This window comes from Lichenostomus cassidix, chromosome 27, assembly GCF_008360975.1.
Source record: "Lichenostomus cassidix isolate B80296 chromosome 27, HeHo_3.0, whole genome shotgun sequence".
In the NCBI taxonomy this organism is placed as follows: domain Eukaryota; kingdom Metazoa; phylum Chordata; class Aves; order Passeriformes; family Meliphagidae; genus Lichenostomus; species Lichenostomus cassidix.
In genome coordinates this window covers 3,804,498-3,832,333 of record NC_139507.1, presented here as the reverse complement: position 1 = coordinate 3,832,333, position 27,836 = coordinate 3,804,498, and the positions used below count along the sequence as shown (strand labels likewise).

The 27,836-nt window shown below is 51.2% G+C and overlaps 1 protein-coding gene across 1 annotated transcript; it reads right to left on the bottom strand.

Annotated features, from left to right (window-relative positions):
* Window positions 1-27,711, bottom strand: PLXDC1 (plexin domain containing 1). Its single transcript, XM_085083425.1, has 14 exons — window positions 27,538-27,711; window positions 26,039-26,163; window positions 22,785-22,928; window positions 22,073-22,142; window positions 21,386-21,508; window positions 19,410-19,528; window positions 19,184-19,283; window positions 16,822-16,917; window positions 12,983-13,064; window positions 8,371-8,428; window positions 5,206-5,341; window positions 4,250-4,285; window positions 2,007-2,167; window positions 1-185 (listed from the first exon to the last, which is right to left on the bottom strand). Exons 1-14 carry the CDS (start codon window positions 27,590-27,592, stop codon window positions 66-68), a joined length of 1,425 nt encoding a protein of 474 aa, XP_084939551.1. The 5' UTR covers window positions 27,593-27,711; the 3' UTR covers window positions 1-65.
* Window positions 27,712-27,836: the final 125 nt, after the last annotated feature.

Here is a 27,836-nt window from a genome sequence, read left to right as displayed (position 1 = left end):
GGGATTCCTCAGGATTCCTCGGGATTCTTTCCTCGGGGTTTTTTGGGATTCCTGGGGAGAAGCGCTCAGCACTGCTCAGCCTCCACGAATCCCTCCTTCTCCTGGCTGGCTGCCTCCACCTCGGCGTAGGAAGCGCCGTTGGAGCGATTCCGGAATTTCATGGCCGGCCAGCGGTGTGGCCTTCGCTGGGGACAGAGAGAGGGGACAGTGAGGGGCTGGGAATTCAGGGAATTCAGGGAATTCATCCCAAATCCCGAATCGGGGAATTCATCCCAAATCCCAGGGAATTCACCCCAAATCCCGAATCGGAGAATTCATCCCAAATCCTGAATCGGGGAATTCACCCCAAATCCCAAATCAGGGAATTCACCCCAAATCCCAGGGAATTCATCCCAAATCCCAGGGAATTCACCCCAAATCCCAAATCAGGGATTTCACCCCAAATCCCAGGGAATTCATCCCAAATCCCAGGGAATTCACCCCAAATCCCAGGGAATTCATCCCAAATCCCGACTCAGGGAATTCACCCCAAATCCCAGGGAATTCACCCCAAATCCCAGGGAATTCATCCCAAATCCCAAATCAGGGAATTCATCCCAAATCCCAGGGAATTCATCCCAAATCCCAGGGAATTCACCCCAAATCCCAGGGAATTCACCCCAAATCCCAAATCAGGGAATTCATCCCAAATCCCAAATTTGGGGAAAAAATTCATTTTCCCAAAAACGAGGAAAATGGATCCTGGGAGACTGGAACGGTCAGTGTGGGGGTTGGAGGGTTGAACATTTGGGATTTGGGATTTGGAAAGGCGGTTTGGAGCTTTCCAAAGGGTTTTTTGGGATGAGGTGATCCCGCTGAGCCCCAAATGGGGTGGGGATGGAGCTTCCCTTGCTCCATTATATAGGAATAAAGGGAATTTTCAGTGGGATAAACTGATATCCACAGGTGAATCTAAAGGGAATAAAGGGATATCTAAAGGGAATATCCAAAGGGGTTTGGGGTTTGGGATTTGGGGGATTTGGGATTTGGGATTTGGGGTTTGGGGGATTTGGGGTTTGGGATTTGGGGTTTTGGGTTTGGTTTTGGGTTTGGGTTTGGGTTTGGGGTTTGGGGTTTGGGTTTGGGGTTTGGGAGTTGGGGTTTGGGGGTTTTGGGGTGTTTGAGGGATTTGGGGGATTTGGGGTTTGGGATTTAGGGATTTTGAGATTTTGGGGTTTTGGGATTTTGGGGTTTGGGGTTTGGGGTTTGGGGTTTGGGATTTTGGGGTTTGGGATTTGGGGTTTGGGGTTTTGGGGTTTGGCGTGTTTGGGATTTGGGATTTTGGGGTGTTTGGGATTTGGGATTTGGGATTTTGGGATTTTGGGATTTTGGGGTTTTGGGATTTGGGATTTTGGGATTTGGGATTTGGGGTTTGGGATTTGGGATTTGGGGTTTGGGATTTGGGATTTTGGGGTGTTTGGGGTTATTGGGATTTGGGATTTTGGGATTTGGGGTTTGGGGATTTTGGGGGTTTGGGGTTTGGGATTTGGGGTTTGGGATTTGGGGTTTGGGATGTTTGGGTTTGGGATATTTAGGATTTGGGGTTTGGGATTTGGGATGTTTGGGGTTTGGGGTTTGGGATTTGGGGTTTGGGATTTGGGGTTTTGGGGGGTTTGGGGTTTAGGATTTTGGGGTTTGGGATTTGGTGTTTGGGGTGTTTGGGGTTTGGGATATTTGGGATGTTTGGGATTTGGGGTTTGGGATTTGGGACTTGGGGTTTGGGATTTGGGATTTGGGGATTTGGGGTTTGGGATTTGGGATTTGGGTTTGGTTTGGTTTGGGGTTGAGTTTGGGTTTGTGGGGTTTGGGATTTATTTGGGATTCTGGTTTGGGATTTTGGGATTTGGGATTCGGGTTTGGCATTTATTTGGGATTTGGGATTTATTTGGGTTGGCATTTATTTGGGATTTGGGATTTATTTGGGATTTGGGACTGGCAGAACCCAGAAGGGTGCAGCTCTCCCTCACCTCGATGAAGAAGAGGGCAGCAGCGGATGTGGGGTGGCTGCTGATGTAAATGACAGCCAGGATGATGGCAGCCAGCAGCAGCACTGCCACCGCGATCCCAACCATGCTTCCCGTGGGAACGGCAGCGCCTGAGCTCCGGGAGGGAAAGCTGCTCGCAATTCCTGGGGGAAAAAAACAGATCCAGCTCAGCCTGAAGGGTTTTTAGCTTTTATTTTTTGTATATCTGTAATTTTGCTGTGTGGTTCTATGATTCCTAAAATGCTAAAAATCTCTTTTTTATTTTGGAAAAAAAAAAATCTCTTTTTTATTTTGGAAAAAAAATATCTTTTTTATTTTGGCCAAAATGTTGCTCTCAGTTGGAAAATCCAAGGGAATTTCGCTGCCTCGGCTTTAAAATGTGGAAAAAACTGAGCTGGGAGAGCAAATTTGGGGTAATTAACCTCATCAGCTGAAGGTGTAATTGGATGATTAATGCTCAATGTGTTAATGAGACAGAACTTATAAAATGTGAAGATCTCGTGATTCATTGTCCATTTTGGGGTGTAGCCTTTTAAATGGGCTTTGTGTGCTCTGAATGCACCTTAAAGGCATTTTAAATAAATTAATCTGCTTTTTTATTTTCCCAATTTTCTCTGGCCTCTCCTTCAGGTAATCCCTGCTCAGGCATCACATCCACATTCCAAAATGTGGAAAAAACTGAGCTGGGAGAGCAAATTTGGGGTAATTAACCTCATCAGCTGAAGGTGTAATTGGATGATTAATGCTCAATGTGTTAATGAGACAGAACTTATAAAATGTGAAGATCTCGTGATTCATTGTCCATTTTGGGGTGTAGCCTTTTAAATAGGCTTTGTGAGCCCTGAATGCACCTTAAAGGCATTTTAAATAAATTTATCTGATTTTTTATTTTCCCAATTTTGTCTGGCTTCTCCTTCAGGCAATCCCTGCTCAGGCATCACTCAGGCACAGAGGGTGGAGGTGATTATTTAAAAAAAAAATCCAATTTGGGGAGAAATTTGGCTAAAATTTGGGAACAACAGGGATTTCAAAGGTTTCCATCCTGCCAGCTGAACTTCCTGCTCTGCCCTTGAGGAACAGGAATTCCAGGAAAAAGGGGATGGAGCCTTCCAGCCCTCTGGAATTAGTGAGGCAGCAGCAGTTTGGGGCTGATGGAAAGATTGGGATTGAGCCAGGATTTCTGGGAATGGGGAGGGAAAAGCAGAGAGGGGGAAAAAAGGACAATTCCTGGTTGGATTTTACTGTTTTTCAAGTCCCAGCTGGGGAAATTCAAAGGAAAAAAAAATAAGATTTGTGTCTGTGGAAATATTGGAAATGAAGGGAATTATGTGGAAAGAGAAAATTGCTTGAGTTGGCACAGCAGGGATGAGTGGGAAAAGTGGATCCAAATGGGATTAAATGGAAAAGTGGATCCAAGTGGGATTAAATGGAAAAGTGGATCAAAATGGGATTAAATGGAAAAGTGGATCAAAATGGGATCAAATGGAAAAGTGGATCAAAATGGGATTAAATGGAAAAGTGGATCAAAATGGGATCAAATGGAAAAGTGGATCAAAATGGGATCAAATGGAAAAGTGGATCAAAATGGGATTAAAGGGAAAAGTGGATCAAAATGGGATTAAATGGAAAAGTGGATCCAAGTGGGATTAAATGGAAAAGTGGATCAAAATGGGATTAAAGGGAAAAGTGGATCCAAATGGGATTAAATGGAAAAATGGATCCAAATGGGATTAAATGGAAAAATGGATCAAAATGGGATTAAAGGGAAAAGAGGATCAAAATGGGATTAAATGGAAAAGTGGATCCAAGTGGGATTAAATGGAAAAGTGGATCAAAATGGGATTAAATGGAAAAGTGGATCAAAATGGGATCAAAGGGAAAAGTGGATCCAAGTGGAGTCCAGGTGCTCCTCATTGATCTGAAACGCCCCAAAAGGAGCCTGGATTTCCTCCAGGATTGATTTATTTGTTTTTTATTATTTCCTCCAGAGCTCTGTCCCAATCCTCTGCCATCAAACCCTCTCTGTCCCCAGAGGGATTAAAGGGAAAAGTGGAAAACTGGGAAAACAGAGCATTCCCAGCTCTCTTCTCCCTGCCTGGAAAGGCACTGAGCAGGGAGAGGACAGCAGGAATTCCAGCTGGATCACTCCTTGCTCCCTGCAAAGCTCCCAAATCCAGGGAAATTTGGGATCCCCGCAGCAGGCAGAGAGGGGGTGAAGGTCTTACCTTCTCCTGCCGCAAACTGGTTGAGTTTTGTGTCGTCTGGGAGGAGAAAATGAGGGAAAAAAATAAAGTTAGGAGTTTTCTGTGATATTCTAGTGTTTCCCACCTGATTCTGTCCCTCTGGGTGGGATTTCTGGACAGTTTGGGATCTCTGTGGAAAAGGGAATTTGGGAATTTGGGTGTTTGGAAAACCACAGTGACAGCACTTTGTGGGTTGTGGTTTCCCTTCCCTGAGGTGGCACCTGGAGCACAAATATCCAGGGAAAAGGATCATTCCCAGGGCGAGGCTTGATCCATAAATGAGAAAATTCCACTTGTTCAGCCTGTGGGATTTGCAGCCATCAATCCCAAATAAATCCACGGGATGTTAGTCACACCGTGGGTGTTTTGGATGTCCCAAAATCCATTCCTCGCCTCGTTCTGGGAGAACAAGGATCTGTCTGACAGGGATTTGTCTCTCCATGGGTTCCACATCGCTGAATTGGGAATCCCAATCCTGAATTCCCTTGGCTCGGGAATTCCCTGGCAGCAGCAGGGGCTGGGGATTCAGGCTGGGCAGCAGGAGCAGCTCTGGGAGCTGGAGGGGTGGGGAGGGTGTGGATCCAAAAATTGGGGCTGTCCAGGGATCAGGGTCAGGATTTGGGGTCACTTTTCCAGGGATCAGGGTCAGGGTTTGGGGTCACCTGTCAAGGGACAATCACCACGGAATTTGGGGTCACCCATGAGGCATCAGGATCAGGGTTTGGGGTCACCTGTCCAGGGATCAGGGTCAGAGATTGGGGTCATCTTTCCAGGGATCAGGGTCAGGGTTTGGGGTCACCTTTCCAAGGACAATCACCAGGGAGTTTGGGGTCACCTGCCCAGAGATCAGGATCAGGATTTGGGGTCACCTTTCCAGGGATCAGGATTTGGGGTCACCCCCCCTGGGATCAGTGCCTGGGCTCTCCTCCTGCACCCACCTTCGGTGGTGAGGCTGTCGATGAAGAGTGACGCCGTGGGGGAGGTGACATCCTCAGCCTGCGGTGACACGGAGCTGTCCGGGGCTGCCGAGTAGTGTCCTCCCTCCGCCAGATCCTCGCAGGTCCTTTCGTCCGACTGAGGAAAGAAAACAGGGAATTTGAGGGGATTTTTCCCAATTTTCCTCCAGCGGGAATTCCAGGAGGGCTGAGCTGCCCAGGCTGAGGTCCAAACCCAGAGGGGACAAGGGGGACAAGGGGGACAAGGGGGACAAGGGGGACAAGGGGGACAAGGTCCAGGAGGGACCCAGGGGTTGGAGAAGAAGAGGAAATTTGGGAAGAGCTTCAGTAGGATGAGCTGGGAAATCCTAGAGCCTGAGATTAGTGCAGCTCTGGGTGACACCATGAGGGTCTGGTGACACCATGTCTGGTGACCTCATGAGGGTCTGGTGACACCATGTCTGGTGACACCATGAGGGTCTGGTGACCTCGTGGCTCTGGTGGCCTCCGTTTCCCTCACTCAGCCCTCTGGTTGATGGGGAATAAAGTGGAGTTTTCAGTGAGAAAAAAGGATAAAACCACTAAAAAACCCCAAAAAACCCAAATAAACAAACAAACACAATCCAGCAAACAAACAAAAAAAAAACCCCAGACAAAACAAACAAAAAAACCCCAAAAAACCCAAAACAAAACAAAGAAAAACCAACCTAAAAAAACCCCAAACCACAAAAAAAATCCCAAAGCAAAACAACAAATCAAAGAAAAATAAAACAAAAAAACCCCAAACTAAACTAAAAAAATAAACCAAAAAATAAACCAAACAAGCAAAAAACCTCAAACAAACAAAAATCCTCAAACAAACAAAAGCCCCAAACAAGCAAACAAACGAAAAAATCAAACCCAAAGCAAACAACCACAACAAAATCCCAAACCAAATTTAAAAAAGGGGAAAAAAACAAAAAGGAAAAAAATCATAAATTTAAAAAGAGCAGAGGGCAAAGCAGAAGCAGATGTTGGGCTGCAGCCGAGGAGTTTGTCCAGCGTGGATCTGTGAGCTCCAGAGGACAGCGAGGGTGAGTAAGAGTCACAGGGAGGGAGGAGAATCCCGAAATGTCCCAACGGGGATCCTGCTGGGGTGGGAGCGGGATAACGGGAATATGGGATAACGGGAATAACGGGATAATGGGATAATGGGATAACGGGAATATGGGATAACGGGAATAACGGGAATAACGGGATAGCGGGAATAACGGGATAACGGGGATAACGGGATAATGGGATAACGGGAATATGGGATAACGGGATAATGGGATAACGGGAATAATGGAATAACGGGATAACGGGAATAACGGGATAACGGGAATAACGGGATAACGGGAATATGGGAATAATGGAATAATGGGATAACGGGATAATGGGATAACGGGAATAACGGGATAACGGGATAACGGGAATAACGGGAATAATGGGATAACGGGATAACGGGAATAATGGAATAATGGGATAATGGAATAATGGAATAATGGGATAACGGGATAACAGGAATAATGGGAATAACGGGAATAAAGGGAATAACAGGAATAAAGGGAATAAAAGGAATACAGGGAATAAAGGAAATGTAGGGAATAAAGGGAATGAAGGGAATGTAGGGGATAGAGGGAAAAATGGGAATAAAGGGAAAAAGGGAATAAAGAGAATAAAGGGAAGAAAGGGAATAAAGGGAATAAAGGAAATAAAGGGAATATAGGGAATAAAGGGAATGAAGGGAATGTAGGGGATAGAGGGAATAATGGGAATAATGGGAATAATGGAAATAATGGGAATACAGTGAATAAAAGGGAATAAAGGGAATACAGGGAGTAAGGGGAATACAGGTAATAATGGGAATAAAGGGAATAAAGGGAATAAAGGGAATAATGGGAATAATGGGAATAAAGGGAATAAAGGGAATAAAGGGAATAAAGGGAATAAAGGGAATAAAGGGAATAGAAGGAATAAAGGGAATACAGGGAATACAGGGAATAAAAGGAATACAGGGAATAAAGGGAATGTAGGGGATAGAGGGAATAATGGGAATACAGGGAATAATGGGAATAATGGGAATAAAAGGAATACAGGGAATAAAAGGAATAAAAGGAATACAGGGAATAAAGGGAATGCAGGGAATGAAGGGAGTAAAGGGAATAGAGGGAGTAAGGGGAATAATGGGAATAATGGGAATAAATGGAATGAAGGGAATGAAGGGAATAATGGGAATAAAGGGAATGAAGGGAATAAAAGGAATACAGGGAATAAAGGGAATAAAGGGAATAATGGGAATGTAGGGAATAAAGGGAATGAAGGGAATGTAGGGGATAGAGGGAATAATGGGAATAATGGGAATAAAGGGAATACAGGGAATACAGGGAGTAAGGGGAATAATGGGAATAAAGGGAATACAGGGGATAGAGGAATAATGGGAATTGAGGGAATAATAGGGAATAATGGGAATAAAAGGAATACAGGGAATAAAAGGAATAAAAGGGAATAAAGGGAATGCAGGGAATGAAGGGAGTAAAGGGAATAGAGGGAGTAAGGGGAATAAAGGGATTCAGGTGTGCCTGAAAGGAATACAGGGTTACCTAAAGGGAAAAATGGGAAACCCAAAGGGAAATCCAAAGGAAATAAAGGAATATCTAAAGGGAACAAGGAAATCAGAAATAAGAGAATATCCCAAGGGAATAAAGGGAATAAAAGGAATAAATAAAGGGAATAAAGGGAATAAATAAAGGGAATAAAGGAATATCCCAAGGAATATCCCAAAGGGAATAAAGGGATATCTAAAGGGGTGCCTGAAAGGAATGCAGGGTTACCTAAAGGGAAACAAGGGAAATCCACAGGGAAATCCAAAACATCTGAAAGGGAAAAAAAGGGAAATCCAAAGGAAATAAAGGAATATCTAAAAGGGAACAAAGAGAAATCCAAAGGAAATAAAGGAATATCTAAAAGGGAACAAAGGGATATCCCAAGGGATGTCTAAAGGGAACAAAGGGATATCCCAAGGGATGCTCAGTCTGCTCCAGAACCCCACAGGTCAGGAGGAGATGAACACCCATTTTCTGAGCTGGAAATGGGATTTTCCCGCAGCTCAGCAGCATTCCCTGCCTCCAGGAGGATCCCCAGGCTCACCTGGCCGCAGCCATAGGATAACCACTCCTCCCTGTAGCGATCGAAGCCGCTGGAGCACCTGGGGGAAAGCAGGGTTAACCAGGGTGGTGATCCCAAAGCCCCCAGAAATCCCAAATCCTGCCCTGCTGGATATTTGGGATAACAGGGTGATGTCCAGGATTATATACAGAGTGTGGATATTTGGAATAACATTATTATTATTATTATTATTACAAATAATAATTATGTTATAATAATAATATTATACAATAATTACTTCTATGTAATTATTAATAATGTCATATATAATGTTATAGAATAATAATTATGTTATAATAATAATTATGTTAAAATAATAATAATCCTGGGTGATATCCAGGATTATATCCAGGGATGTGGATATTTGAATAACATAATTATTCCAAATAATAATAATAATAATAATAATAATAATTATGATGTTATATAATAATTATTGTTATATAGTTACTAATAATCTTATATATAATGTTATATAATAATAAGTATGTTATAATAATAATTTTGTTAAAATAATAATGATCCTGGGTGATATCCAGGATTATATCCAGGGATGTGGATATTTGGAATAACATAATTATTCCAAATAATTATTATGTTATAATAATAATAATAATGTTATATAATAATTATTGTTATATAATTATTAATAATGTCATATATAATGTTATATAATAATAATTATGTTCAAATAATAATCATCCTAGGTGATATCCAGGATTCTTTCCAGGGATATGGATATTTGGAATAAAAGGGTGAATTACATCCAGGGTGTGGATATTTGGAATAACAGGGTGATATCCTAAATTACATCCAGGGATGTGGATATTTGCAATAACAGGATGAATTACATCCAGGGATGTGGATATTTGGAATAAAAGGGTGAATTACATCCAGGGTGTAGATATTTGGAATAACAGGGTGATATCCAGGATTCTTTCCAGGGATGTGGATATTTGCAATAACAGGATGAATTACATCCAGGGTGTGAATATTTGGAATAACAGGGTGATATCCAGGATTATTTCCAGGGTGTGAATATTTGGAATAACAGGGTGATATCCTGAATTACATCCAGGGATGTGGATATTTGGAATAACAGGGTGATATCCTGAATTACATCCAGGGATGTTGGGTTTCCACCCAGCTGTGCTGGAAAAACCCCACAATTCCCCTCCACTTGGGGGAAAAAGGCTCAGCAGAGCTTCTCCAGGGGCAAAGCAGAGGGAAAAGCAGGAGAACAGCAGGGCTGAGTTGGAGTTTCCACTCCCGGACTCAGCGCCAGGCGAAGCCTCCACGAGGCTCTCTGGGCTCCTTCCAGCAACATCTGCACAGGAAAAACACTGCAGGAGCTGCAGATGACATCAGGAGAGCTCCAGGCCGAGAATTCCCTGCAGGAGCAGGGCATGGAGAGCTCTCTGGCCTCGGGAAAAGCTCGGGGAGGAGGAGAATCCCAACCAAATGTGGATTCACCCAATTCTGAGCAGGGGAAGGAGGAACTGCAGAGGAGCTGCAGCTGCTGCTGAGCTGTTTGCTCCAAGCTCAGCTCCTGGCACAGTTATGGGGTCGGGAGAGGTGAAAATACAAATTGTGGTGTTTGGGAGAGAGCTGGGAGGGCTCTGGGTTGGGATTGCAGCCCGGGGAGGGTTTGGGAAGGTGCTGTGGGCTCGGCAGGAGCAGCCTGGGGGAAGTGCCAGAGGTGGCAGTGATGTTCTGCTCCAGCCAGAGCACCATTCCCAGCACCTTCCTGCCACCAGAATTCCCATCTGGGAGCTGCAGTGTCCCCAGGGATGGGGGAGGTGGCCAAGGTGTCACCAGGGAGAAGAGCAAACAGCTGCTGGTTTAGGATTTTAGATCTGTATTTTTAATTTATCTGTAATCCTGTAGTTTTTAATGTACAACTCTGGGCTCCACACAGGGTGCTGAGCTGCTGTTCTCTCATTTTTAGACAAAACAATTCCTCTCTAAGCCCAAAACTCGAGGACACCTCACTGTCTCAGAGCCCAAGAGATGTAAACAGCAGTGAATTAATTGTGGGGAGCAAATTTGGAGTAATTAACTTCATCACCTGAAGCTGAAATTGGAGGATTGAACCTCAACATGCAAATGGACAAAAGTTATAAAGTATGAAAAACTCCTGACTTTATAAAAAACTTATAAAGTATGGAAAACTCCTGACTTTGTAAAAAACTTATAAAGTATGAAAAACTCCTGACTTTATAAAAAACTTATAAAGAATGAAAAACTCCTGCCCTGCTGTCCATTTTGGGTGTAGCCCCTCGAGTGGACTTTGCCCTAAATGCACCTGAAAGTCTTCGATAAATTAATCTGCTTTTTATTCTTTTAACCTTGTCCAGCCTCTGTTTTAGCTAAACCCATCAAGGCATCAGCAGCAACAGGAACTGGGATTTTGGAGGGTGAAAAAGGGGAGGTCCAACATTTACACCAGCAGAACCATGAAGGGTTTGAACCCAAACCAGCCCAAACCAACCCTCTGCACCCCAGGCTCGAGTTTTGTTCCCAAATCCACTCTGAATGTCCCACTCCCTGCTCTGAAGCCACCACTGAGCCACTGTCATTGACAGATGCCACTGTCCTGGCTCAGGGTGGCTTTAGGATGGCTCAGAATGGCCCAGGGTGGCTCAGGGTGGCTCAGGGTGGCTTTAGGGTGGCTCAGGGTGGCTTTAGGGTGGCTCAGAGTGACTCAGGGTGGCTCTAGGATGGCTCAGGGTGGCTCAGGGTGGCTCAGGGTGGCTAAGGATGGCTCAGGGTGGCTCAGGGTGGCTTTAGGGTGACTCAGGGTGGCTGTAGGATGGCTCAGGATGGCTCAGTGTGGCTGTAAGGTGGCTCAGGGTGGCTTTAGGATGGCTTTAGGGTGGCTTTAGGGTGGCTTTAGGGTGGCTCAGGGTGACTCAGGGTGGCTTTAGGGTGGCTGAGGGTGGCTCAGGGTAGCTGTAGGGTGGCTTTAGGGTAGATCAGGATGGCTTTAGGGTGACTTAGAGTGGCTCTAGGGTGGCTCAGGGTGGCTCAGGGTGGTTTTAGGGTGGCCTTAGGGTGGCTCAGGGTGGCTTTAGGATGGCTCAGGGTGGCTGTAAGATGGCTCAGGGTTGCGCAGGGTGGCTTTAGGGTGGCTTAGGGTGGCTCAGGGTGGCTTTAGGGTGGCTCACAGTGGCTCAGGATGGCTTTAGGGTGGCTCAGGATGGCTCAGAGTGGCTTTAGGGTGTCTCAGTGTGGCTTTAGGGTGACTCAGGGTGGCTTTAGGGTGGCTGAGGGTGGCTCGGGGTGTCTCAGTGTAGCTTTAGGGTGGTTTTAGGGTGGCTGTAGGGTGGCTATAGGGTCCCCTCCCCACCGGCAGCAGGGGGCTGCCAGGATCCCTCCCGGGCCAGCAGGGTTTCCCGGCACAGATCTGTGTTTCTGGGTTCTCTCCCCTGCCGCCAGCTCCCAATAAATCCTTCAGCACAACCTCATTAAAATATCCTCTGCAGAAGCTGCAGGAGAGCAGAGCCAGAGCTACAGTCTGCACTCATCAGAGCCTCAGTCTGCAATCATCAGAGCCATGATCTGCTCTCATCAGAGCCATGATCTGCACTCAGCCAGAGCCTCAGTCTGCAATCATCAGAGCCATGATCTGCACTCAGCCAGAGCCATGATCTGCACTCAGCCAGAGCCATGATCTGCACTCATCCAGAGCCACAATCTGCACTCACCCAGAGCCATGATCTGCACTGATCAGAGCCATGATCTGCTCTCATCCAGAGCCACAGGCTGCACTCATCCCCTAAAAAAGCACATTTTCTGGGTCTGAGCCCTGGCAGGAAAGGGATCCCACATGAGGAGTGTCCCTGACTGTCATCTTGCTGGCATTGTCACCTCCCTGGCTCTGTCCCCTCACCAGCTCTGTCCCTTCCCTGACTCTGTCACCTCCCTGGCCTTGTCACCTTGCTGACTCTGTCACCGCCCTGTCCCTGTCCCTTCCCTGGCTCTGTCCCTTCCCTGGCCTTGACACCTCCTTGGCCCTGTCACCTCCCTGCCCTTGTCACCTCCCTGTCCCTGTCCCTGTCCCTGTCCCTGTCCCTTCCCTGGCCCTCTCCCTTCCCTGGCTCTGTCACCTCCCTGGCTCTGTCCCCTCACCAGCTCTGTCCCCTCCCTGGCTCTGTCCCTTCCCTGACTCTGTCACCTCCCTGGCTCTGTCCCCTCGCCAGCTCTGTCCCTTCCCTAACTCTGTCCCCTCCCTGTCCCTGTCCCCTCCCTGCTGTCCTTCCCCCTGCCACCCCCCCTGCCCCACACCTCCCCCTCACCCCAGCCCAGTCAGGACAAGTTTCTGTCATTCTTTACCTCACAGGCAGCAATGTGAGTCCTGCCTCAGGTCCCAGCCTGTCCCAAAAATCCCCAAAAACCCCCAAAAACGTGTCCTTTCAGCAGCTTGGAACCAGAGATCAGCCTTCAGCGTGGCTGTGGGACTGAGAGCAGCACCTCACCACCCCAAAAAAATGACTTTAAAATGGGGGAAATAATAAAAAATAAACCAGGAATCGACAGAGACACAACCGCGGCGCCGCGGAGGGAGGAGGTGACAGGGAGTTGGTGACAATACCTCTGCAGGACGTGGCACCAGCTGCAGTTGAAGGTCAGCTCCGAGCTCACACACACCTCACAGCTCCTGTGCTGCAGGCAGGCTGCAAAAGAGACAGGGGAGAGGCTCCAGATGTTAACATCTGCCAGGGCCCAGCTGTGGGCAGCTGTGGCCACTGACCACGAGTGTCCAACTGCCAGAAAATGAAGGGACAGTTCCTTCCCAGCAGGATGGGTCCAGTGGGAAACTTTCCATTGCATTTTACTGGGAATTCAAACGAATTTTTGAGGATTTTTGAGGATTTTTAAGGATTTTTTGAGGATTTTTGGGGATTTTTTTGAGGATTTTGGATGATTTTTGGAGGATTTTTGGAGGATTTTTGAGGATTTTTTGAGGATTTTTTGAGGATTTTTTTTAGGATTTTTGAGGATTTTTTGAGGATTTTTTTTGAGGATTTTTGAGGATTTTTGGAGGATTTTGGGATTTTGAGGATTTTTGGGGATTTTTTGAGGATTTTGAGGATTTTTGGAGATTTTGAGGATTTTGAGGATTTTGGGGATTTTGAGGATTTTTTTGAGGATTTTTTTGAGGATTTTTGTGAGGATTTTTTGAGGATTTTTGAGGATTTTTTTGAGGATTTTTGAGGATTTTTGGAGGATTTTTGAGGATTTTTTGGAGGATTTTTTGAGGATTTTTGAGGATTTTTTGAGGATTTTTTGAGGATTTTTGAGGATTTTTTGAGGATTTTTGAGGATTTTTTGAGGATTTTTGAGGATTTTTTTGAGAATTTTTTGAGGATTTTTGAGGATTTTTTGAGGATTTTTGAGGATTTTTTTGAGGATTTTTGAGGACTTTTGAGGATTTTTGAGGATTTTTGAGGATTTTTTTGAGGATTTTTTGAGGATTTTTGACGATTTTTTGGAGGATTTTTTTGAGGATTTTTGAGGATTTTTTTGAGGATTTTTGAGGATTTTTTTGAGGATTTTTGAGGATTTTTGAGGATTTTTGAGGATTTTTTTTGCGGATTTTTGAGGATTTTTTCAGGATTTTTTTTTACTTTCTTGAGGATTTTTGAGGATTTTTTTGAGGATTTTTTGAGGATTTTTTGAGGATTTTTTTGAGGATTTTTGAGGATTTTTTGGAGGATTTTTTTGAGGATTTTTTGGAGGATTTTTGAGGATTTTTTGAGGATTTTTGAGGATTTTTTTGAGGATTTTTTGAGGATTTTTTGGAGGATTTTTTTGAGGATTTTTGAGGATTTTTTGAGGATTTTTGATGATTTTTGAGGATTTTTTGAGGATTTTTTTTGAGGATTTTGGATTTTTTGGATGATTTTTGAGGATTTTTGAGGATTTTTTGGAGGATTTTTGAGGATTTTTTTGAGGATTTTTTGAGGATTTTTTTGAGGATTTTTGAGGATTTTTTTGAGGATTTTTTGAGGATTTTTTGGGGATTTTTTGAGGATTTTTTCAGGATTTTTTTATTTTTGAGATTTTTGAGGATTTTTGAGGATTTTTTGGGATTTTTGGATTTTTAGGATTTTGAGATTTTTTGGAGGATTTTTTGAGATTTTGGAGGATTTTTTAGGATTTTATTTTGAGATTTTTGAGGATTTTGAGATTTTGGGAGGATTTTTTTGAGGATTTTATTTTGAGATTTTTGGATTTTGAGATTTTTTGAGGATTTTTTTGAGGATTTTGATTTTGGATGATTTTGATTTTTGAGGATTTTGGGAGATTTTGAGGATTTTTTGAGGATTTTTGAGGATTTTGAGATTTTGAGGATTTTTTGAGGATTTTTTGAGGATTTTTGATTGTGAGGATTTTTGGAGGATTTTTTGAGGATTTTGAGGATTTTGAGGATTTTGAGGATTTTTTGAGGATTTTTAGGATTTTTAGGATTTTTTGAGGATTTTTTGAGGATTTTTTAGAGAATTTTTGAGGATTTTTTGAGAATGTTTGGAGGATTATTGAGGATTTTTTTTTGAGGATTTTTGAGGATTTTTTTGAGGTTTTTTTTTTTACTTTCTTGAGGATTTTTGAGGCTTTTTTGAGGATTTTTTCGGATTTTTTGGAGACTTTTTCGGATTTTTTTGAGAATTTTTGAGGATTTTTTTGAGGATTTTTGGAGGAATTATTTTGAGGATTTTTTGAGGACTTTTGAGGATTTTTTTGAGGTGGAGCACCACAGGATCATGTCCTGCTCGGGGACAGCAGTGTCCCCACCCCACCTGGGACATCCCTGGGACATCCCTGCTCTGCCCCTGGCACCTGGGCAAGCTCCCCCAGCCCTGGGCTACCTTCCCACACTCTCCAGTAGCCTCCACTCCGAATTTTCCCCAAGGCAAGGAGCAAATTCAGACCCCTGGAGTAGAAGGCAAAGCCTAAATCCATCCCTTCTGACCCAAAAAAACCCTAAAAAATCCAAACCCCAGAAGGAAAAGCAGAGTCTGGCTCTCTGTAGCTCCTCTGCAGATCTCCCTCCCTGAGCTGCTGGGGGAAAAACAGAAAAAAAAAACCAAAAAAACCCAAAAAAACCCAAAAACAACAAAACCTCTAGGAGAAAAAAAAACCCCAGAATCCTGCAGAACGATTATTTATGTTCTGCCTGCTCTAACCTGCCTGCTGCTGCTAAAATTGTCACCAAACCCCCCGAGGGACAGCGTTCAGTGCATCTCCTCGGTGTCTCCGCGGCAGATTCGCTCCCAGCCCGGATTTCGGGGTGGATCTGCTCTGCTCTCGCTCCGAACGGACCCTCCGGCACCTCCCCGGAATCCCGGCGGAGCGCGGGGGCGTCGGGAATGTCTTGTGGACAGACCCGGAGCGAACCGGTGTGCGGAGAAATCGTGGAGTGTGGGGGGAAAAAAAAGGGAATTTCGGGTGGGGAGAGCTGGGAGGGAGGCAGGGAGGGTGAGCAGGGCTGGGCTGGGGTGCTGCCCAGGGCTGGAATCACCGTCCCTGGCTCTTTCTGGTGGCACCGAGCAGAGAAAAAAGAGGATTTTCCTGCAGATCTCTCCTTTCTCAGCTCGGCCTGTGTTGTAAAGAATGCGATTTCTGCCGGCTGAGGTTGATTCCGAGCAGATCCGCCCAGGCAGGGCTGGATGGGGGAGAGGCTCAGCCGCAGCCTGGGGACAGCAGGACAGGGCTGAGCTGCTCCGGGCTGACCTCATCCCTCCCGAACGGATCCCAAAAGCCTCGAGGTGGGTGGGATCATCCTGCTAGAGATGCCTCAGGATTTTAGCTTCTATGTTTGTCTGTAATCCTGTGGTTTTTGATGTATAACTCTGGGCTCCGTACAGGGTGCTGAGCTGCTGTTCTCTCATTTTTAGACAAAACAATTCCTCTCTGAGCTCCAAACTCAAGGATACCTCGCTGTCTCAGAGCCCCAAAATATTTAAACAACAAATTAATTGGGGGAGCAAACTTGGGGTAATTAACTTCATCACCTGAAGCTGAAATTGGAGGATTAAACCTCAATATGCAAATGGACAAAACTTATAAAGTACGAAAAACTCCTGACTTTATAAAAAACTTATAAAGTATGGAAAACTCGTGACTCACTATCCATTTTGGGTGGGCTGGGATTGCTCTAAATGCACCTGAAGGCTTTCAATACATCCAGCTGCTTTTTATTCCCTTTATTCCCTTTTTTATTCCCTTTTTATTCTCTTTTTATTCCCTTTTTATCCCCTAGCCATTGCTCTAGATAAACTCAAGGCATCACCAGCACCCCCTGGACTTGCCTCAGCTGCTCCCTCCGGCTGCAAATCGGAGTCTGGTGTGGTTTTTAGGCAGGGAATTTTAGGTTTTTAGGGGTTTTTTTTGGGGAATTCCGGGCGGGAAGGGCTCTGTGGGACTCACTGGGCAGCGGGGTGAACTCCACGGCGCTCAGGTTGGTGATCCTGCTGGTGTCCAGCTCCACGCGGTGGTACTCGTAGATCGTCCGGCGCCGCGACTCTGCAAGGGAGCCCGAGTTAGGCTGGGAACAAACCCTCCTGCCGAGGGCTGAGCGCCACCCGGGGCTGGGGGGCTTGGGGACATGCTGAGAGGTGACGGTGACCGCGGCTGTGCGGGCTGTTCCTGCTGGAGAAGGGCTGGGAGGAGATGGGGATGCCAGGAGAGATTCCCTCTTGTGCTCTGCCGGGATGTGCTGGGGATGTTGGGGCACAGATTCTCCTTTCCTGCCCTGTCAGGACACAGATTTCCCTCTCCTGCCCTGCTGGGGCACAGATTCTCCTTTCCTGCCCTTTCTGGAGGATGCCAGGACAGATAGATTCCCTATTCTGCTCTGCCAGGGCACAGATCCTCTGTCCTGCCCTGCCGGGGGATGCCAAGGCACAGATTCCCCTTTCCTGCTCTACCAGTGCGCAGATTCTCCTCTCCTGCTCTGTCCGGAGCTGCCAGGGCACAGATTTCCCTTTCCTGCCCTGTCAGGACACAGATTGCCCTTTCCTGCTCTACCAGGGCACAGATTTTCCTCTCCTGGCCTTCCAGGAAGTGCTAGGGCACACATTCCCTCACCTTTCTTGCTCTGCCAGGGCACAGATTCCCCTCTCCTGCTCTGTCAGGACACAGATTTCCCTCTTCTGCCCTGCCAGGGTGCAGATTCCCCTCTCTGCTCTGCCGGGCTGTGCTGGGATGTTGGGGCACAGATTCTCCCCTCCTCCCCTTCCGGGGCACAGATTCTCTCTCCTGCCCTGCCGGGGGCTGCCAAGGCACACATTTCCTCCTCTTTCCTGCTCTGCCAGGACACAGATTCCCCTTTCCCGCACTGCCAGGAGGTGCCAGGGCACAGATTTCCCTCTCCTGCCCTGCAAAGGCACAGATTCCCCTTTCCTGCCCTGCCAGGAGGTGCCAGGGCACAGATTCCATTTTCCTGCCCTGCCAGGAGGTGCCAGGGCACACATCCCCCTTTCCTGCCCTGCCAGGGCACAGATTCCCCTTTCCTGCCCCGCCAGGGCACAGATTCCCCTTTCCTGCCCCGCCAGGGCACAGATTCCCCTTTCCTGCCCTGCCAGGGCACAGATTCTCTCCTGCCCTGCCCGGAGGATCTCGGGGCTCTCTGAGCTCCTCTCCTCTCCCCGGCCGGAGGCTCCTCTCGTGTCCCAGCCCTGCCCCTCTCCGAACAAACTCCAAACAAACATCGCTCTCCTCTGACTCACGGCGCCTCACGGAGCTTCCCCGCGGCTCCCGCAGCCTCTTCCCCCCAAAAAAACCCCTCCTGCCCCACCTCCCTCGGGCTGTGCCCCTTTCCTTCCCCCTGCCCTTCCTCCCGGGGCCCAGCGGGGTCTGTCCCGGGGTCGGGACGGTGACACAGCCCGGATGCTCCGCTGGCACCTTCCCGAAAATCCGCGCTCGGGAAGGAGAGGATGAGCAGGAGGAGCATCCTCCCCTCCTCTCCATCCCTCCAGCTCCTGCTTCTCCACCCCACCAGGCTTTTCCCTGCCCGTTTCCTCTCCCCCGCAGCCCGGAGGCTCGGGAATGCCGCGGGGATGGAGGGAGGGAGGGGAGGAACCGCCCGGCCCGGCCGCAGCTCTTCCCCAAACCGCTGGGAACCGGGAATAAATAAACCAGGGCCAGATGGCAGCTCCGGGAATAACAGGGAAAAGCCGGGAGGGAGGAGCGGGGTTGGGATCCTCGTGACTGCAGAGGCTGGAAGGGCCTTTTTGGGGAGCTCAGCCCGGGCTCAGCTCAGGGCAAACTGGGAAAAAACATGAACGTGGATGTGGGAATGTCCTGCTGGTGCAGGGACAGATCCCTGGTGTGCTTTGGGGTGGCTGCTGACCCCACAAACCTCCCATCCCATCCCCGCCCCACACCCCCCGAGCCTCTCGGCCATCCGCGGCTCCGTTTGGAATGGAGGAAGAATTGGATTTTTCCCTCCTCCCCATCGGCTGGGAATCAGGGAAGAGCTTGGCTGCTGGTGGAGATTCTGAGCTGGGCAAGAGGAACTGGACAAGAGGAACTGGACAAGAGGAACTGGACAAGAAGAACTGGACAAGCCCCAGCCAGAGGAGGAGGCTCTGGGGAGATGCACCAGAGGAGGATGGATCCCAAAAAGGGATCCCAAAAAGGATGCATGGGGAGCAAGAGGGGCAGACAAACCCCAAACACCTCCCCGGCAATCCCAGCAGAGCATCCTCACCTCCCGAGGTGCCCAAAACCGAGGATCCCTCCCCTCTCCCACCCCTCTCGCGGCGGGATCAGCCTGGCAGGGACTCACCAGGCACGTCGGGAGCGGGATTGAGGATCATGAAGGCGTCGGAGAGCCCAGCCTTGACGGGGTGCTGGGTGGCACTGATCTGCAGCACCGGCACCGGGATCTGCGCCGGGACAGAGGGTGTGACAACGCCAGCCCTGCCCCGAGGCCACCCGGAATGTCCATCCCCCTTCCCAGACCCGCAGGGACCCCCGAGGGGACTCTGCTGTCCCATCAGAGCCTCTCTCACCTCCTTGTAGCCAAAGACGATCCTCCCGCTGCTGTGCAGAGCGGCCTGGAAGGTGAAGCTGCCCAAGTCCTCCTTGCCCTGGAGATAAACCTTGTCCCACTGCACCACGAACACTGTCCCTGTGGGGCAGCAGAGCTGGTCAGCCCTGCCCTGGCTCCTCGTGTCACCAGCCTGGCCTGTCCTGTCCTGTCTGTGAGCCTCCATCTCATCCCCATTGTCATCTCATCCCAACCTCCATCTCATCCCCAACCTCCATCTCATCCCCATTGTCATCTCATCCCCCATTATCATCTCATCCCCCAATGTCCACCTCATCCTCCAACCTCCATCTCATCCCCTAATCTCCATCTCATCCCCAACCTCCATCTCATCCCCCAACCTCCATCTCATCCCCATTGTCCACCTCATTCCCTAACCTCCATCTCCTCCCCAACCTCCATCTCATCCCCTAACCTCCATCTCATCCCCAACCTCCATCTCATCCCAACCTCCATCTCATCCCAACCTCCATCTCACCCCCGACCTCCATCTCATCCCCAATCTCCACCTCATCCCAACCTCCATCTCATCCCCATTGTCATCTCATCCCAACCTCCATCTCACCCCCAACCTCCATCTCATCCCCAATCTCCACCTCATCCTAACCTCCATCTCATCCCCAACCTCCACCACTTCACCAGGAGCAGAGCAAACCATCCCTGACCACCTCGATGCCTTAGGATTTCAGCTTCTATATTTTTCATAGAAAAATATTTTTGAAATATTTTTCATATTTTTACAGTATCTGTAATCATGTGGTTTTTAATGTGTAACTCTGGGCTCCATACAGGGTGCTGAGCTGCTGTTCTCTCATTTTTAGCCAAAACAATTCCTCTCTAAGATCAAAACTTCAAGGACTCCTCACTGTCTCAAAATATGTAAACAGCAGTGAATTAATTGGGGGAGCAAACTTGGAGTAATTGACATCAGCACCTGAAGCTGTAATTGGAGGATTAACCCCAGATATGCAAATGGACAAAACTTATAAAGAATGAAAAACTCGTGATCTGTTGTCCATTTTTGGGTGTAGCCCCTCGAGTGGACTTTGTCTGCCCTAAATGCACCTGAAGGCCTTCAATAAATTAATATTTTTATTCCCTTAACCTTGTCTATCCTCTGTTTTAGGTAAACCCATCAAGGCATCACCCTGAGCAGGGCTGAACATCCCCTGCTGCCCCTGGTGCCTAAACAGGCTTACCTGAAACAGAGATGAGGTTGGGAGAATAAAAAGCAGATAAATTTATCAAAATATTATGCCTTTAGGTACATTCAGGGCAACCAAAGCCCCTTGTGAGGCTACAGCCAGAAATGGACTTTGGGTCATGAGATTTTCACGAGATCTTCACGAGATCTTCACGAGATCTTCACGAGATCTTCATGAGATCTTCACCTTTATAAGTTCTGTCTATTTAGCATTTTGAGCATTAATTCTCCAATCACACCCTCAGGTGATGATGTCAACCACTCCAAACCTGCTGCCCCAAATTCACTGTTTCTTCCATATTTTGGGGCTCTGAGGCAGCAAAGTGTCCTTGGATTTCCATTCGGAGGAATTGTTCTGGCTGAAGGTGCTGAGAACAGAGATTTTATTTTGTAGCCCAGAACTTCACCAAACCTACAGACACATGAAGAATAAAAACTAAAAATCTTTAAGGCATCAGATGAGGCTGAGGGTTTGGGTTTTGCTGCTCTGGGGGTTTTCCATCATCCTTGGATTTCCATTCAGAGGAATTGTTTTGGCTAAAGGTGCTGAGAACAGAGATTTTATATTAAGCCTAGAGCTACACCAAACCTACAGACGCATGAAGAATAAAAGCTAAAAATCCTTAAACCTCCACCCTGATCCTCCTCCCCACACCCCACAGCCCCTCCAGGCGCCCTGGAGAGCCCAGCTGTGCCCGGCTGGAGCGGCAGGGAGTGGCCAGGGCTGGACTCACCGTTGTCCAGGTACTGCACGGTGGAGTTGCGGGAGTAGCTGGGGTTGAAGTTGGCCATCAGCGGGGCGATGTACTGGGTGGCCGTCAGCATGCGGTGGATGACGTCCCCAACGAAGATGAAACCTGAGCAGGAAGAGGTTTCAACCCCACGCTGCCCCTGCTCACCCCAGCACCCTCCCGACCTCCCTTTGGGAGGAAATGATGGGAAAAATGAGTATTTAATAAAAACCCCACTATGTTTTTAAAGGAAAGTTATAGTGAGGTGTTTGCGTTGTGATGGTGGTGAGGGTTCTAGGGGTGGATTGTGTGTGATTTGGCTTTTTGTGTTGTGTTGGGATATTTAGGGTGGGAAAGTTTTTCTTCTGTTTAGTTAAGCTGTTTTTGGTGCTCGGTGTTAGGATTGTATGTTGGATGTTGATTTTAATGAGAATTAAAACCCTGCCCACCTCACCCGACCCTTTTGCTACCCAGATTTCCTCCGAGCGTCTGTGACAACCCCCATCTCATCCCATCCCATCCCATCCCATCCCAATCCATCCCATCCCAATCCCATTGGTTTTTTGGTTGTTTGTTTTTTTTTTGGTTTTTTGGTTTTTTTTTTTTTTTTGGTTTGGTTGTTTTATCCCATCCCATCCCATCCCAATCCATCCCATCCCCAATCCCAATCCCAATCCCATCCCGACTCACCGCCCGTCGCTATGGTGACCTGCCGCAGGAGGTGGCCGTAGAAAGGGAAATCAAAGGAGAGGACAATCCTCTGCAATGTGGGGAGAAAACGAGGTGAGAACCACAGTCAGTCCTCGGGAAACACCAGCTGGGAATGTGGGGAGCTCGGAGTGTGCTTGGAGGGGTGGGATTGGGATGGGAGAGGAGTGGGATTGGGGTGGGAGAGGAGTGGGATTGGGGTGGGAGAGGGATGGGAAAGGGATGGGAGCAGAGATGGAGTCAGGATGGAGCAGGGATGGGATTGGGATGGGAGAAGGATCAAGAGGGGTGGGAGAGGAGTGGGATGGGAGCTTGGATAGGATTGGGGTGGGAGAGACATGGGAGAGGGATGGGAATGGAGTGGGATTTGGATGCGAGTGGAATGGGAGTGGGATGGGATCTGGGGTGGGAGTGGGGTGGGAGCTCGGATAGCATTGGGGTGGGAGAGAGATGGGAGAGGGATGGGAATGGGGTGGGATTGGGATGGAGTAGAGATAGAGTAGGGATGGAGCAGGGATAGGATTGGGGTGGGAGAGGGGTGGCAGCAGCATCCTGCAAGGTCCTCCATCCCTAGAGTGACTATGGGACACAAACCCTTCCAAATCCTGCAACTTCCCAAGCCTGCCACAGGGACATTGCTGCATCTGGGACATCCCTGCTGGGCATGGGGACACGGGGACAGCCCGGGGCTCACCGAGGCCTGCCGGTGCGTGTTGGACAGGATCCCGTGGATCTTCACTTGGCTCCTGTTGGCCGCAGCCATGTCCACCCAGAGTGCCCTGCGCCGCGCGTCCCCCGGGCCATAGATCCGCGACACGTAGTAGCTGTGGTTGTCCTCCTGCGGCCACCGGGAGGGACAGGGGACAGGGAATGGTGGAATGGAGGGACATAGGGGACAGGGAGTCACAGAATGGGGTGACACGGGGCAGGGAATGGCAGAATGGAGGGACATGTGGGACAGGGAATAGTGGAATGGAGTGACATTGGGGACAGGGAGTCACAGGATGAAGGGACATGGGGACAGGGAATGACAGAATGGAGGGACATGGGGGACAGGGAATCATGGAATGGAGGGACATGGGGACAGGGAATGATGGAATGGAGGGACACAAGGGACAGGGAATCACAGAATGGAGGGACACAGGGGACAGGGAATCATGGAACGAGATGACCCAGGGGACAGGGAATCACAGAATGGGGTGACACAGGGGACAGGCAATGACGGAATGAGGTGACCCCGAGCGCTCCGCGGGGATGGGAAAGCCCCGAGCAGCTGGGATGTGTTCCCGGCACAGAGCAGGGATGAACCCAGCGCGGATAAACCCAACGCGGATAAACCCAGCGCGGATAAACCCAGCGCGGATAAACCCAGCGTGGATAAACCCAGCGCGGACAAACCCAGCGCGGATAAACCCAGCGTGGATAAACCCAGCGCGGACAAACCCAGCGCGGATAAACCCAGCGCGGATAAACCCACCCCGGCAGAGCCAGCGGGGCATGCGGAGCAGCTGGAGAAGGAATCCCACGGGACAGCGAGGGCAGCGAGCAGAGCCGTGAGTCACGAGAGAGCTCGGCACGGCACGGCACGGGCAGCTTTCCCGGGAAGAAACAACCCCAATCCAGAGGCGCGCAGCTGGAGTGACCTCTGCGAGCGGAGCTAACAGCCTGGAGGAAATGATTAACCTCGAGAGGAGCAGCTCGGGGGAGGCGCGGGGTGAGGATGGGGGAGCAGGGATCGGGATCCGCTCCAGGGTGACACCCCAGAGCGGGGAATGGGGCAGGGAATGGGGTCTGGGTCTGTGGGGAGAGCAGGGATCGGGGTCCCCTCCAGGGTGACACCCCCGGAGCAGGTAATGAGGTCTGGCTCTGTTGGGGGAAGCAGCTCCCACTTCGTTCTCACCCCGAGAGGGACCCCAAATGTCCCCCCGAGCCACCAGCAGCACCCCTGAACCCCCTGTCCATGCTGAGCCGAGCACGGCCCGGGTGCCAGCCCAGCCAGCAGCCACTCCAGAGTGACCAGGGACCCGCTGGGGACAGCGGCAGGGCAGTGCCGGGAATGGCCGGCCGGATGGACACACAGCTGGGAGCCATCGCCTGTCAGGGGAGGCCGCTTCACACCGAGGCGGGGGGGACGGGAAATATCTTCATTTTCCTTGGGAAAGCGCAGCTCCGACGCTCCGTGCCAGCGCCTGGCACTCGGCCACGCTCGCCGCTTGTCCCCATCCGCCGCGCGGCTGCTGCCCGGCCCCGCTGACCCCCAGCCGCCTCTGACCCCCCCAATCCCTTCTGACCCTCTCCGAATCCTCTCTGACCCCCCAAAACCCCCTCTGACCTCCAGCCCCTATGACCCTAAAACCCCCTCTGACCCCCAAAACCCCCTCTGACCTCCAGCCCCTATGACCCCAAGACTGCCTCGGACACCCCCAGAACCCCCTTGACCCCAGAAGCCCCTCTGAACCCCAGAACCCTCTCTGATCACCCCAAAACCCCCTCTGACTCCCTGCATCTTCCCCCAGACCCTGTCCCAACCCCACTCCCTGCGCACTAATTCCAGTGCCTGGAAGGAGCAGTCAGCTCGGGATGGAATAAAACTGTCAGAAAAATCCTGTAACTTGTGTTTTTCCCTGCTCCAGCGAAGTTTAGGGAGAGTTGTTGCCCTTCTCAACCTTCCCCAGCTCTTCTTTGTGGGAATTATAACCCTGGTTTTTCTGTGATTTGTGGGAATTACAACCCTGTTTTTTCTGTAATTTGTGGGAATCACAACCCCTTTTTGCTCTGATGAACCCCAGAGCCCTCCCTTCCCTACGGCTGGGGAAACTGAGGCACCGTGGTGGCGTCTGCTGCGTCCCAGCACACGGAAACCCCCGGGATGGGGTGACAGGCCGCTGCTGGGTGACAAATGACAAACCCTGCCGCGTCCCCTCGTCCCCACGGTGCTTTCCCGAAGCGCTCCGAGCCATCCGGGAGCGGCAGAGGATGTGGCTGCCGCGCTCCTGAGCTCATCGCTGACTCACTGGGATGTTCTAATCCCTCACCTTGTTCTGGTTGCGGCAGCAATTCGGAGAGGGGAGCTCTGGGACGCGGGGATAAGTGGGGCAGAGCGCGGGGAGGGAGCAGAGCTTCACCCTTTGGGCTCCGAGCTGCCTCTCCGCACCCCAAATCCGGAATATTTCGGGGGGGAAAACCTTTCCAGAGCCTGGGATCTCACCTCCTGGAGGTGGGACAGGGTGAGAGATGCACCTGCGACCTTTCCCGCGGCCCCAATCCCAGCGCAGATCCCAAAACCCCAGGAAATTGCTGGTTTTCCCTCCGGGGAACCACGAGCACCGTCACACCCTCCCTGCGGTTGCCCAGCATCTCCAAATGGCCAGCGGCGGTTTTGGGCTGGTTTGGGGTATTTTTAAACACTTCCACATCGGGACTTTGCTGGTTTGTGGCTCCACTCCGTGCCCGATGGGTGAGCTGGGCAGAGCGGGAGCAGCCAGGGCTGTTTGTCCCCTGAATACAGTGTCACAAGGGCCACTAAAATCACCGGGACGAGTCCCCGGCCACCAAACCCCCCACGATGAGGGAACCCCCCCAGCCACCGAGGGAGCCGCGGCCCCGCCGCAAATAACCGCGAGCTAATTGAGGGCGGCTAATTAGGCACAGCCGGGCTGGGAGAGCCGAGGGAGCTGTCCCAGGAGGTGACACCGCAGCTCGTTAGCGGTGACACGAGAAGAGAGGACACCCCGTTCCCGCACAGCCCCCTCGGCACCGGCAGCAGGCGACAGCGGCGTTGTCCCCACGTGGCACCCGCACGGCGAGGCACCCCGGGATTTCCAGCGCGGGGTGGGGCGATCCCAGCGCTCTGCCGGGCTGGAATTATCCCATGGGATGTGGGATCCGCACGGAGCCGGAGCCAGCCTGGGGACAGCTCTGACGGGGTCCGGGGTGTCCCCAACTCACCACGATGCGGGTCTCGTTGGCCGGCAGGGTGTCGATGGCCAGGCTGCCGCCCACCAGGTCCTGGCTGATGCGGGTCCCCTCGGACGTGTCCCGAGCCCTCCGGCCCTCGCTCCCGGGGGGGCGTCCTGGGGGGACACAGCGGGCTGGGGGTCAGCCGTGACCCCTTTCTGGCTCTGTGACACGAGGTTTGAGGGGTCTCAGCCTCGCTCAGCGGTGTCACCGCGGGGTGGAGGTGTGGGGAAGGGTCTCTCCGGGCCGGGGTGGCTGCAGGTGCGGGGACAGGTGACAACCGCCCCGGCCGGGGGGGACAGCTGGGAAAAACACCCACAAAAGGCAACCCCCGCAGGCAGCAGCGAGATCCCGGCGAGGGGGAAGCTGCACCGGTGTGGCCGTGTCCTCGATGTCCCCAGCCGTGTCCCCTCCGCCGGGCTGGGTTGGGGTCCGGGGGTCTGGGGACATTCCGAGCATGCAAAAGGAATTCCCTCCCCCCCTGCAGACACGTCTCCCCAGCCCCGTGGAGGGAGCGGGGGCAGGAAACATGGTTTGGGTGCGGGGAGGAGGATAAAAAAGCCATTTGGGACCAAATCTGCAGAGAATCAGGAGGTTTCTGGCAGCTCGGCGCGGGCGGAGGCGGTGGGGACGGCAGGCGCTCGCCCACGGGCAGGGACACAGCCGGGACACGTCTGTCCCCAGGCAGGGACACAGCACAGCCCCGGGGGGGCCGCAGGCTGCTCCCCCCGCCCCGGGGAGGGGGTCCCACCGTCACCCCGGGGAGCTGATGGCTAATTGCTGCCTGACGAGCTCCCGGGGCTATCCCGGCGCTGCTTGCTGTTCCCGATCTCCGGGAGGGGAAACTGAGGCAGGGGGGAGCCGGGCTGGGCTGGGCTGGGCTGGACTGGGCTGGGCTGGACTGGGCTGGACGCAACCCCTGCCCGCGGCCAGAAGGTGCTTGGGGGTCACGCTGGCCATCCCTGGGGGGCACGGGGGAGGCAGAGCCCTCGCCACTGCGGGGAGGACTGGGGTGTCCCACGGAGCCCCCCAAAAGCACCCCAAAATCTCCGCGCGTGGCTGCACCCCCAGCCCGAGCAGCGCCGGCCGAGCCGTGGGGTGCCGCGGGTGGGGGGATCCTGCGTGGGGGCGCCGAGACACAGCCCCCCCGCTCTGCCCCATGCTGCCCAGCACTGATCGGGGGTCCGCGCCCCCCATCTTGGCTGCGGAGATGCCGGGGCTGGGGGAGCACGGGGAGGGGAGCGGGACCCCCACAGCCGGCCCCACAACGCGGGTGGGCGCAGCCTGCCGTGGGGCACAGCGGGACAAGCACCTGCGGGCTCGGGGGGGCACCGAGACACCCCCAAAGCACCGCACCGGCGGGCACACAGACCCCCGGGACCCCCGGGCAGCCCCCCACGGCAGGGCCGGGACCCCCCTGCAGCCGGGACCCCCCTGCACCCCACTGCCGGCGTCCCCCCCGAGCTCTCCCGCCGCCCCCCCGGCCCTACCTGCGCCCAGCGCCCCGCGGAGCAGGCAGAGCAGGAGGAAGCCCCCCCAGCGCATGGTCCAGGGGGGGCGGCGGCCCCGGTGGTGCTGGGGGTCGGGGGGCTCAGCGCCCCGCCATGGGCCGGGACCCCCGGGAGCCGCGCACCGAGCGGAGCCGAGCCGGAGCCGGGCGGGGCCAGGGGCGGGGCCGGGGGTGGGGCTGGGATTGGGATGGGATTTGGGAAGGGATGGAGCCGGCAGCAGGACCCCCGCGCGCCCGGGGGGCTCGGGAATGTTCTTCCATCCCCCGAGAGACATCTCC

Excerpts from the sequence above, each read along its gene's own strand:
- PLXDC1 (XM_085083425.1), bottom strand. The coding sequence starts at position 27,592 with ATGCGCTGGGGGGGCTTCCTCCTGCTCTGCCTGCTCCGCGGGGCGCTG. Across the intron at positions 19,529-21,385 it reads CGTGCAGTACCTGGACAACG|GGACAGTGTTCGTGGTGCAG; the intron begins GTGAGTCCAGCC and ends GCTGCCCCACAG. Across the intron at positions 186-2,006 it reads CTGCCCTCTTCTTCATCGAG|CGAAGGCCACACCGCTGGCC; the intron begins GTGAGGGAGAGC and ends CTCTGTCCCCAG.